This window comes from Nerophis ophidion, linkage group LG04 (genome assembly GCF_033978795.1).
Source record: "Nerophis ophidion isolate RoL-2023_Sa linkage group LG04, RoL_Noph_v1.0, whole genome shotgun sequence".
In the NCBI taxonomy this organism is placed as follows: Eukaryota; Metazoa; Chordata; class Actinopteri; order Syngnathiformes; family Syngnathidae; genus Nerophis; species Nerophis ophidion.
The window spans coordinates 2593516-2606314 of record NC_084614.1 but is presented as its reverse complement, the minus strand read 5'-3'; the positions used below and the strand labels follow the sequence as shown (position 1 = coordinate 2606314).

The 12799-nt window shown below is 38.9% G+C and overlaps 1 protein-coding gene across 1 annotated transcript in view; it reads left to right on the top strand.

The window, feature by feature from the left end:
• necab1 (N-terminal EF-hand calcium binding protein 1) overlaps positions 1 to 12799 on the top strand; it is a 35580-nt gene that overhangs the window by 4040 nt on the left and 18741 nt on the right. Inside the window, exons 3-6 of the mRNA XM_061896728.1 lie at positions 4061 to 4169; positions 6417 to 6442; positions 8562 to 8659; positions 11017 to 11153. Of these exons, the coding sequence (XP_061752712.1) occupies positions 4061 to 4169; positions 6417 to 6442; positions 8562 to 8659; positions 11017 to 11153 (370 nt within the window). The remainder of the gene's footprint in view (positions 1 to 4060; positions 4170 to 6416; positions 6443 to 8561; positions 8660 to 11016; positions 11154 to 12799) is intronic.

Below are 12799 nucleotides of genomic sequence, written 5' to 3'. Positions count from 1 at the left end.
TAACGGTATTTGTAGCAATTGTTGTAGCCGTCTTTGTAACCATATTTGTAACAATCTCTGACAAAAAAAAATTTGAACAATCTTTGTAAGAATCTTGGTAACAATATTTGAAACAATTTTGGATCAATCTTTGAAACAATTTCTGTAACATTCTTTTTGAAAATCTTTGTAACTATTTTGTAGCAATCTTTGTGAATATCTGTGTAATGCTCTTTGTAACAGATTTTGTAACAATCTGTGTAACCATTTTGGAACAGCCTTTTTAACATACTGTGTAACAATCTGTGTAACAATTTTTGTAACAGCCTTTTTTAACATACATTGTAACAACCTTTGAATAATTTTTGTAACATTATTTGTGAAAATCTTTTTAACTAATGTTGTAACAATCTTTGTTAAAATCAGTGTAACGGTCTTTGTAACTATCTTTGTATCAGTTTTTGAAACAATCTTTGTTACAATCTCTGTAATATTATTTGTGAAAAATCTTTGTAACTATCTGACAATGTTTGTAAAAAATCGTTCCAATCTTTGTGATATTCTGTGTAACAATCTTGGTAACAATCTCTGTAACAATTTTTGTGAGTTTTTGTAAAATATTTTAAGTATGTTTTTGACAATCTTTGTCACAATCTTTTTGACAATCTTTGTAACTATCTTCATGAAAATCTTTGTAACTATCTTGTAACAATCTTTGTGACAGTCTATGTGACAGTCTTTGTCACAATCTTTGAAACAATCTTTGTTACAATCTTGGTAACAATCTTGGTAACAATCTTTGTAACAATATTGGTAACAATCTTGGTAACAATCTTTGTTAAAAAAATATTTGTCAAAATCTTTGTAACAAGCTTTGAAACTATCTTTTTGACAATCTTTAACAATTTTGTGAACATTTTTGTAACTGACAATGTTTGTAAAAATTGTAACAGTATTTGTGCTAATCTCTGTAACAATCTCGGTGACAATCTTTGCAACAATCGCAACAATTTTTGTGACAGTTTTAGCAAAAATATTTGTAACTATCTTTAGTGACAATCTTTGTGACAAACTGTGTAATAATCTTTGTAACCCTCTTGTAACAATTTTTGTTAGTTTATGTAACAATCCCTGTAACAATCTTTGTGACGATATTTGGGACAATCTTGGTAACAATCTTAGTAAGTATCTTTGTAACTGTATTTAACTATCTTTTAACAATTGCTGTAACTGGTAACAATCTTAGTAACTATCTTTGTAACTATATTTAACAATCTTTGTAACAATTTTTGAACCATTTTTGTAACTATCTTTGTTACTGTCGGTAAAAATCTTAGTAGCAATATTTGTAACATCTTTGTAACATCGTCTAAACTGTATTTGTGACAACCTTTGAAAATGTTTGCAACAATCTTCAATTGTTGTGACTATCTGACAGTCTTTGCAACAATCTTTGTAACAATTTTTGTGACATTCTTTGTAAAAAATATTTGTAATTCTCTTTGTGACAATCTTTGTAACAATCTTTGTGACAATCTCTGTAACATTTCGGAACTATCTTTGTAACAGTCTTTGAAACAGTCTTAGAAACAATCTTTGAAACCATTTTGGTAGCATTCTTTGTGAAAATCTTTATAACTATCTGACAATTTTTGTAACAACCGTAACAATTTCTGTGATTGTATCTGTAACAATTTTGGTACCAGTCTTTGCAAAAATATTTGTAACAATGTTTGGGACAGTTTTTGTAAAACATGTGTAACTATCTTTGTGACAATATTTGTCAATCTTTGTAATACTCTGTCACACAGTTGTTGTTAATCTTTGTAACAATCTTCGTGAAAATATTTGTAACTATCTTGTAACAATCTTTGTGACAGTTTATGTGACAATCTTTGTCACAATCTTTGAAACAATCTTTGTAACAATTGTGGTTGCAATATTTGAAACAATATTTGTAACTTTCTTTGTAACTGTCTTTAACAATATTTGTAACAATTCTAGTAACAATCTTCCGGCTTTGTGACAATCTGTAACAATTTGTGTGTAAATCTTTGTCACTATCTCGTGACAATCTTTGTCACAGTCTATGTGACCATCTTTGACACAATCTTTGTCAAAATCCTTGTCACAATCTTTGTAACAATCTTGGTTACAATATTTGAAACAATCTTTGTAACTATCTTTGTAACTATCTTTGTAACTGTCTTTAACAATATTTGTAACAATCTTCCAAACCAGCTATGTGACAATCTGAAACAATTTGTGTGGTAATCTTTGTAACTATCTGACCATTTTTGTAACAATCGTAACAATATTTGTGTTAATCTTTGTAAAAAATATTGGTAACAATCTTTGCAAACAATCTTTGTAACAATCTTTGTAACAACCTTTTTGACAATCTTTGCAACATTGTTGTAACACTTTTGTAAAAAATTTTGTAGCACTCTTTGTAACTATCTCTGTAACGGTTTTTGAATTAATCTTTGAAACCATGTTTGTGACAGTTTTTGTAAAAAATATTTGTAACTATCTGTGTGACAATCTTTTTCAATCTTTGTAGCACTCTTTGTCACGATCTATGTCACAGTCTTTGTAACATTCTTTTTGAAAATCTTTGTAATGATATTTTTAACAATCTTTGTAAGTATATTTGTAGTAGCCTTTGAAACCATCTTTGAAACCGTTTTTGTAACTATTTTGTGAAAATCTCTGTAACTATCTCACAATTTCTGTTACAATCGCAACAATCTTTGTGATAATCCCTGTAACAATCTTGGCACCAATCTTTGTAACAATTTATGTGATCGTTTTTTAAATTTTTTTATATATTTGTAGCTATCTTTGTCAATCTTTGTAAGACTCTGTCACAATCTTTTTTGACAATCTTTGTAACAATCTTTGTGAAAATCTTTGTGAAAATCTTTGTAACTATCTCGTAACCATTTTTTTTACAGTCTATGTGACAATCTTTGTCACAATCTTGGTAACAATCTTCGAAACAATCTTTGTAACAATCTTTGTAACAACCTTTTTGATAATCTTTGCAACATTGTTGTAACACTTTTGTAAAAATTTTTGTAGCACTCTTTGTAACTATCTCTGTAACGGTTTTTGAATTAATCTTTGAAACCATGTTTGTGAAATTTTTTTAAGGACAATTTTTGTAACAACCTTTGTGATCATCCCTGTAGCAATCTTGGCACCAATCTTTGTAACAATTTTTGTGACCGTTTTTTAAATTTTTATATTTGTAACTATTTTTGTGACAATCTTTGTCAATCTTTGTAACACTCTTTGTCACAATCTTTGTCACACTCGTTTTTGACAATCTTTGTAAAAATCTTTAAACAATCTTCGTGAAAATCTTTGTAACTATCTTGTAAGCATGTTTGTGACCGTCTAAGTGACAATCTTTGTCACAATCTTGGTAACAATCTTTGAAACAATCTTTGTCACAATCTTTGTAACAATCTTTTTGACAATATTTGTAACAATCTTTGTAACAATCTTTTTGACAATCTTTGTAACATTTTGTAACATTTTTGTAGCACTCTTTGTAACTATCTTTGTAATGTTTTTTAAAAAAAATCTTTGAAACCATTTTTGTAGCATTGTTTGTGAAGATCTTTGTAACTATATTTGTAACTATCTTTGTAACTATCTTTGTAACTATCTTTGTGAAAATTTGTGTAACTATCTTGCAACCATTTTTGTGACAGTCTATGTAACAATCTTTGTCACAATCTTGGTAACAATATTTGTAACAATCTTTTAGACATTATTTGTAACATTTTTGTAGCACTCTTTGTAACTATCTTTGTTACAGTTTTTGAAACAATCTTTAAAACCATTTTTGTAGCATTGTTTGTGAAAATCTTTGTAACTATCTGACAATTTTTGTAACAACCTTTGTGATAATCTCTGTAACAATCTTGGTAACAATCGTTGCAACAATTTTTGACAGTTTTAGTTTTATATTGGTAACTTTCTTTGTGACAATCTTTGTAACATTCATTGTGATAACGTTTGACCGCTCAAGATTGTTACGGAGACATAAATTGTTGTGTTTATGTCTCAGATGACGGCAAGCTGACTCTGGAAGAGTTCAAGTCTTATTTCTCTGACGGAGTCCTGACGCCAGACGAGCTCAAGCAGCTTTTCCACGCCATCGACACGCACGACACAGAGTGAGTTGTGTACACCATCATCATCTTCACCATCATTTTGTAGCGCTTTCTAAAATCTAAACAACGGAAACGATCAACTGGCTTCCCAACAAAATGGACAAGATGTCAGGTTTGGGGGAACCTGCCAGTCCTGACAGAAGGGTTGTTGCTGGCTACGCGGTGGACTCTTGGGAGAAGTGGAGGGTTGTGTGCCGTGTTGGACTCATGCTAGCAGGACATCTGCCGGTGGGAGTCAGCGTTGCCCGGCTGTATGGACAAACTGGAAGAAGCTGGCAGCTGTTCAAGGTACCCGAAAGCTGCCAGACGTGATTGAAGGATGGGCAGGGCTGTAGGTCCTCACACCTTTGTGGTTTTGGACTAAATCGCAAACTGGATAACATTTTAGAGAAGGCAAAGTCCAACACAAATATTCTAATCCAGATTTTTTCAGCCAAGGTCTTTGCCACGAGACTCCTTTGTAACAGAGCACAGAGAGGAAGCTCCAAATTCCTTCCTCGTCTTTCATGGAGACTGTTGCGTTTGGACCAGATGTTCCTCCGAGGGAATTTAAGTTGCTGGTCAATCCCAAGTTCTTTTTTATGACACATAAACTGATTTTAAATGATAACCCTGAACAGAATAGGTATTTTGCAATTTATTCCAAAGCTCTGGAGAGACCAACCTAAAAAAACAACACATTCAATTCGCATCGCCTAATTGATCTGACAACACTACGGAAGTGTTGTCTTTTTCAATATGCCCCCACCCTTCAGAGCGAATACACATAACTATTGTTTCCCTCAGCTGGAGACAGGAAGAGATAGGAAAAATTCCTGCATTCCAAGCTCAAGGTAGTCTACAGTGTACCATGGGTCATGAGATGAAGAAAAGATAAAACGAGTACAAGATGGAACACTAGCTATTTCAAATATGACTATAGAAAATAAATAAGTCATACATATGGATATATGTAGATATCTATCTCCGTCAAGACACATCTGTTGTGTGTAGACTTCTGCAGGACGGACTGGCTGCGTTATCACCAATACCTTCTGCGAGCACCGAGGTCGAGAGACAAGCGACCCCTCAGGTTGACACAAAAATACAGGCCTGTGTTGCGTCACACCCTGCTGTACGATGAACAATGGAGCTGCGCCCTTGGAGGTGGAAGCTTAGGGCTGGAACCCCACCCTCCACCCCCGATGCAACTGCCGAGTTTTGTGTGTCAGAATAGGTAATCACATGTGCTCATAGCCATAGCACACATTAACATGTGTGTAAAAGGGAATAATCAAAGAAGACAAAGGACATTGAAGACATTAAAAGAGCAAAGCTGATACATCCAGCCACTTCTACACAGCCACAAAAGTAAAACAACAACAAAACACATATACACAGTGGTGGCCTCTGCGGTGTTCCACAACATCGTCTGCTCGGTTGGGGTGGGGGGGGGCATGGCCAGAGACAGGAGCAGACCCGACAAAGCAACCAAGACAACCAAATCCACCTTTGTTGTAAATCTGATGGTCGTGCTTCTCTCCCAAGACAAAGACAGAGCGACTGTGCGATGAGCCAAGAAGAGGCCAACCAGGAATCGTCCAACAAAAAGCTTTATTTGTTTCAGCCAGCCTCAGTCTGGAACCTGCAGCTTCCAAGAGAAGGAGTATGGACTTAACCACTCTTCTGCTATCTCTTTGGACAACCACTCTTAAATACCTTTTACACAAAGACGGTTACTATTTGTTGTTCTAGCCTTGGGGCCGGTCAGTCTAGACAACACCTAACACCTAGTTTGTCGCTTGGCCAGTCAGCCTATTTCCTGTGAACGGCTTGTGTCGACCCCTATCCTCTACTCCTACTTGTGAGGGCTTCCTGCCAGATGTTGCTAACATCTCTACACTTCCTCCGAAACGCCAAACCTGCATTCCTGTAGGGTTCCAGTTTCCTGGGGGCAAGAGCCACCACTCTCTGGAAGCGCTTGTGATGGACAAGTGCACTTTTGACCTTAGTAGAATAATCCTCTAGAGGGTTCTGTGACCAAATACAAACACGTGCTAGCTCGTAATCATAAAAGAACACGGTACACGGTATAATTTAGCACAGCTTGGTATTTACAGTCGCTTGGCAGGAGTTGTGACATACCCTGTCCACATAAGGGTGTTACTGACGGTTGTGTGTGTGTGTGTGTGTGTGTGTGTGTGTGTGTGTGTGTGTGTGTGTGTGTGTGTGTGCGTGTGTGTGTGTGTGTGTGTTTGTGTGTGTTTGCAGCAACGTGGACACTGATGAGCTGTGTGGTAAGTCGATACTTGCGTTGAGTCTTTGTGTTACTGATGGATATTATAAAGACCAGTTACTGATAGACCAGTTATTGATAGACATTATGAAGACCAGTACTGATAGACCAGTTATTGATAGACATTATGAAGACCAGTACTGATAGACCAGTTATTGATACACATTATGAAAACCAATTACTGGTAGACCATTTACTGATAGACCAGTTACTGATAAACATTATGAAGACCAGTACTGATAGACCAGTTATTGATACACATTATGAAAACCAATTACTGGTAGACCATTTACTGATAGACCAGTTACTGATAAACATTATGAAGACCAGTACTGATAGACCAGTTATTGATACACATTATGAAAACCAATTACTGGTAGACCATTTACTGATAGACCAGTTACTGATAAACATTATGAAGACCAGTACTGATAGACCAGTTATTGATACACATTATGAAAACCAATTACTGGTAGACCAGTTACTGATAGACCAGTTACTGAAAGACCAGTTATTGATAGACATTATGAAGACCAACTACTGGTAGACCAGTTACTGATAGACCAGTTACTGATAGACATTATGAAGACCAGTTACTGATAGACCAGTTACTGATAGACATTATGAAGACCAGTTCCTGATAGACCAGTTACTGATAGACCAGTTACTGATAGACCAGTTATTGATAGACATTATGAAGACCAGTACTGATAGACCAGTTATTGATAGACATTATGAAGACCAGTACTGATAGACCAGTTATTGATACACATTATGAAAACCAATTACTGGTAGACCATTTACTGATAGACCAGTTACTGATAAACATTATGAAGACCAGTACTGATAGACCAGTTATTGATACACATTATGAAAACCAATTACTGGTAGACCATTTACTGATAGACCAGTTACTGATAAACATTATGAAGACCAGTACTGATAGACCAGTTATTGATACACATTATGAAAACCAATTACTGGTAGACCATTTACTGATAGACCAGTTACTGATAAACATTATGAAGACCAGTACTGATAGACCAGTTATTGATACACATTATGAAAACCAATTACTGGTAGACCAGTTACTGATAGACCAGTTACTGAAAGACCAGTTATTGATAGACATTATGAAGACCAACTACTGGTAGACCAGTTACTGATAGACCAGTTACTGATAGACATTATGAAGACCAGTTACTGATAGACCAGTTACTGATAGACATTATGAAGACCAGTTCCTGATAGACCAGTTACTGATAGACCAGTTACTGATAGACCAGTTATTGATAGACATTATGAAGACCAGTTCCTGATAGACCAGTTACTGATAGACCAGTTACTGATAGACCAGTTATTGATAGACATTATGAAGACCAGTTACTGATAGACCAGTTACTGATAGACCAGTTATTGATAGACATTATGAAGACCAGTTACTGATAGACCAGTTACTGATAGACATTATGAAGACCAGTTACTGATTGATCAGTTACTGATAGATGAGTTCCTGATAGACCAGTTATTGATAGACATTATGAAGACCAATTACTGGTAGACCAGTTACTGATAGACCAGTTACTGGTAGACAAGTTCCTGATAGACCAGCTACTGATAGACATTATGAAGACCAGTTACTGATAGACCAGTTACTGGTAGACGAGTTCCTGATAGACCAGTTACTGATAGACCAGTTACTGATAGACATTATGAAGACCAGTTCCTGATAGACCAGTTACTGATAGACCAGTTACTGGTAGACGAGTTCCTGATAGACCAGTTACTGATAGACCAGTTACTGATAGACCAGTTATTGATAGACATTATGAAGACCAGTTCCTGATAGACCAGTTACTGATAGACCAGTTACTGATAGACCAGTTACTGATAGACATTATAAAGACCAGTTACTGATAGACCAGTTACTGATGGACCAGTTACTGATAGACATTATGAAGACCAGTTCCTGATAGACCAGTTACTGATAGACATTATGAAGACCAGTTCCTGATAGACCAGTTACTGATAGACCAGTTACTGATAGACATTATCGAGACCAGTTCCTGATAGCTATGTCAACCATGTCCTGCCGTCTTCTTGACTCTTTGGGGACAAAGAGTATTTCTCGCAGCACCTCGGGGAATACAAGAATGTGTTGGCGGCCTTGGAGGAACTCAACGTGTCCATCCTGAAAGCCATGGACAAGACCAAGAAGGTGAGCTTGTCGTCGTGCCGTCAAGACATTTCCAGAACACCAGCGTGCGTTCACCAGCACGTGCGGGAAGGAGATCTGACAAAATGTTCCACCTTGCACGCGCCAACACCTTTTGCAGCACAACAACACCACACGTACACAATTATAGATGTGCAAGTATGCAAACACGTACGTGCGTCACATTTGTGTCACACAATGTGGTGTACATCTGACTGCAGCATGTTACTAAATATAGTTACATGCAGTATCCATCCATCCATCTTCTTACGCTTATTTAAGGTCGGGTCGCGGGGGCAGCAGCCCAAGCAGAGAAGCACAGGCTATCCTCTCCGCAGCTAGTTTGTCCCGGGGAAACCCGAGGTGTTCCCGTCAGGTTCAAACACTGATGACATCTATTAATCAGACAAGAAACCCGGAACCATGCAGAGAGAGAGTTCAATTTAGCTCATGAGGAGAACGCATGGAGCTGCACACCGAGTCACAGTCTCGTCCTACGCTCTAAGGTTCAGCTCCTACGTCCCTCTATTTATTCAGGAGTTCCATAATCAACATCACTGACGCCGCCTCTAAAAGGAGTGGTCACATATATCATGTAAAGCAGGTCCAGTACGCACAATATGTGACGGACTGTGCTGGGCCTTGTGACTTCCTTGTTTCTGCTTCGTCTGCATGCTGTCATCTTATCTTCGTTGAGGTCCTTGAAGTCATTGGCTGTTTGTGAGCTAAAACAAAGATAACATCTGCGGCTGAGGCCACCCCTCAGACATGAAGTTTTGTCCTTGCACAGATAAACAATTGCAGCTTAAGCACAGTAGCTAATGACTATAGCAACGTACTTTAAGCATACTAATGTTGTATAATATATATACATGATTATTCAAACAGTTCCCTGGCCAGCAGGGAGACCTAGTCTCTCCAACGTGTCTTTGGTCTTCCCCGTGTCCTCCTACCAGGTCGGGCGTGCCTGAAACCCCTCACCAGGAAAACATCTGGGGTGCATTCCGACCAGATGCCCAAACCACCTGATCTGGATCCCCTTGATGTGGGGGAGCAGTGGCCTTAGGCTGAGCTCCTTCCGAATGACAGATCTTCTCACCTTATCTCTAAGGGAGAGACCCGCCACCCGATGGAGGAAACTCATTCCGGCCGCATGTACACGTGATCTTGTCCTTTAGGTCATAACCTAAAACTCATGACCGTAGGTGAGGGTCGGGACGAATATCAACCAATAAATTGAGAGCTACTTTCCAGCTCAGCTCATTCTTCACCACGACGGACCGATGCAGGGTCGGCATTACTGCAGACGCTGCATCGACCCGCGTGACAAGATCTCCTCCACGACCCGAAGATGACACTCTGCCATTTTCCGTGCAAAACCTATGGACTCAGACTTGGCAGTGCTGATTTCATCCCAGTCGCTTCAAACCCAGCTGTGAACCGATCCAGTGAGAGCTGAAGATCTTGGCCAGATGAAGCCAGCAGGACCACATCATCTGCAAAAAGCAGAGACCTATTCCTGCAACCATGAAAACCAGATCCCCTCAACGCCCTGACTGCACTTAGAGATTCTGTCCATAAAAGTTGTGAATAGAATCGGTGACAAAGGGCAGCCTTGGCAGAGTCCAACCCTTGAAACTGATTTGACTTACTGCCAGCAGTGCGTACCAAGCTCTGACACTGATCATACAGGGAGCGGGCTGCCACAATCAGACAGTCCGATACCCCATACTCTTAGAGCACTCCCCACAGGACTTCCTGAGGGTTGAATGCCTTCTCCAAGTCCACAAAACCCATGTAGACTGGTTGGGCAAACTCCCATGCACCCTCAAGAACCCTGCCCAGAGTATAGAGCTGGTCCACAGTTCCACGACCAGGACCAAAACCACACTGCTCCTCCTGAATTCGAGGTTGGACTATCCAGGGTAGCCTCCTCTCCAGTACACCTGAATAGACCTTACCGGGAAGGCTGATGAGTGTGATCCCACGATAGTTGGAACACACCCTCCTGTCCCCCTTCTTCCCGGTCTCCCAATCCAGAGGTACCGCCCCCGATGTCCACGCGATGCTGCAGAGTCTTGTCAACCAAGACAGCTCCACAGCATCCGGACCCTTAAGGAACTCTGGGCAGATCTCATTCACATCTGGGGCACTGCCACCGAGGAGCTTCTTAACTACCTCGGCGACCTCAGCCCCACACATGATCATAAATATAGTTACACGCTGCCCCGTGGAACGCCAACATTACAGGAAGTGCCGAGACATGTCCGCCTACCAACCTGTGGCAATACTTTCTTGAGCGCTCCAGACGCTGACAGACTTTCAGGCGCTGACACCTCTCCCCTCCCCCTGATTGGCAGGACTACCAGGAGTCCACCCACCTGGAGCAGTTTGTCACCCGCTTCCTGCTGAAGGAGACCACCAATCAGCTCCACTCCCTCCAGAGCTCGCTGGAGTGCGCCATGGAAACCACCGCCGAGCAGACTCGCCAGGAGAAGTGAGTCGTGATCCAGTTCTTCGTCTGGTCTAACATCTGTGATGAGGTTTTATGTTATGATGTTCACTGCCGGGTGGGAGGGACTGAATTCCTCCCACGATGGGGAAATGGTATGGTTTGCAGTACAGGGGCAACAAGTCCACCAAAAATGAGGTAAAAACATTTTAAAGACATGAAAACATGAAAGAGCTCAGAGCTGATGCAACCACTTTTCACTTCAGCGCCGCCATGTCTACGCAATATTCCCACGTCTTGTGTCAAATGTGGTTACTAGGTGTGTTACATAATATCATGACGAGGTGTGTTACCTAATATGGCTACTGGGTGTTACCTAACATGATGACTAGATGTCATACCTAATATGATAACTGAGTGTGTTACCTAACAAGGTTACTAGCTATGTTACCTAATATAATGACTAGATGTGTTACTTAATATGGTTACTATAGGTGTGATGACTAGGTGTGTTACCAAATATGGTTACTAGTTGTGTTACATGATATGATGACCAGGTGTGTTACCAAACATGGTTACTAAATGTTTTACCAAACATTGTTAGTATGTGTTACATAATATGTTGAATATTTGTGTTATATAATATGGTTACTAGGTGTGTTACATATTATAAAGACTAGATGTGTTACAGACTGGGTGTGTTACCTAATATGTTTACTAGGTGTGTTACCAAACATGGTTACTAAATGTTTTACCAAACATTGTTAGTATGTGTTACATAATATGTTGAATATTTGTGTTATATAATATGGTTACTAGGTGTGTTACATATTATAAAGACTAGATGTGTTACAGACTGGGTGTGTTACCTAATATGTTTACTAGGTGTGTTACCAAATGTGATGACTAGGCGTGTTACCTAATATAATGACTAGGTGTGTTACCAAACATGGTTACTGCGTGTTACATAATATGATGACTAGGTGTGTTACCAAACATGATGACTATGTGTGTTACCAAAAATGGTTACTGGGTGTTTTACCAAACATGGTTACTACCTGTTACCTAATATAATGACTGGGTGTGTTACCAAACATGGTTACTGGGTGTTTTACCAACCATGGCTACTACGTGTTACCTAATATAATGACTAGGTGTGTTACCAAACATGGTTACTGTGTGTTATATAATATGATGACTAGGTGTGTTACCAAAAATGGTTACTGGGTGTTTTAGCAAAGATGGTTACTACGTGTTACCTAATATAATGACTGGGTGTGTTACCAAACATGGTTACTACGTGTTACCTAATATAATGACTAGGTGTGTTACCAAACATGATGACTAGGTGTGTTACATAATATGATAACTAGGTGTGTTATGTAATATGATGACTAGGTGTGTTACCAAATGTGATTACTAGGTGTGTTACATAATACGATGACTAGATGTGTTACATAATATGGCTACTTGCTGTGTTACCTAATACAATTACTATATGTGTTACATGATATGGTTACTAGATATGTTACATAGTATGGTGACTAGATGTGTTACATAATAATGATTAGATGTGTTACATAATATGGTTACCAGGTGTGCTACCTAATGTGATGACTAGGTGTGCTACCAAATGTGATGACTAGGTGTGTTACCTAATGTGATGACTAAGTCTGTTACCTAATGTGATG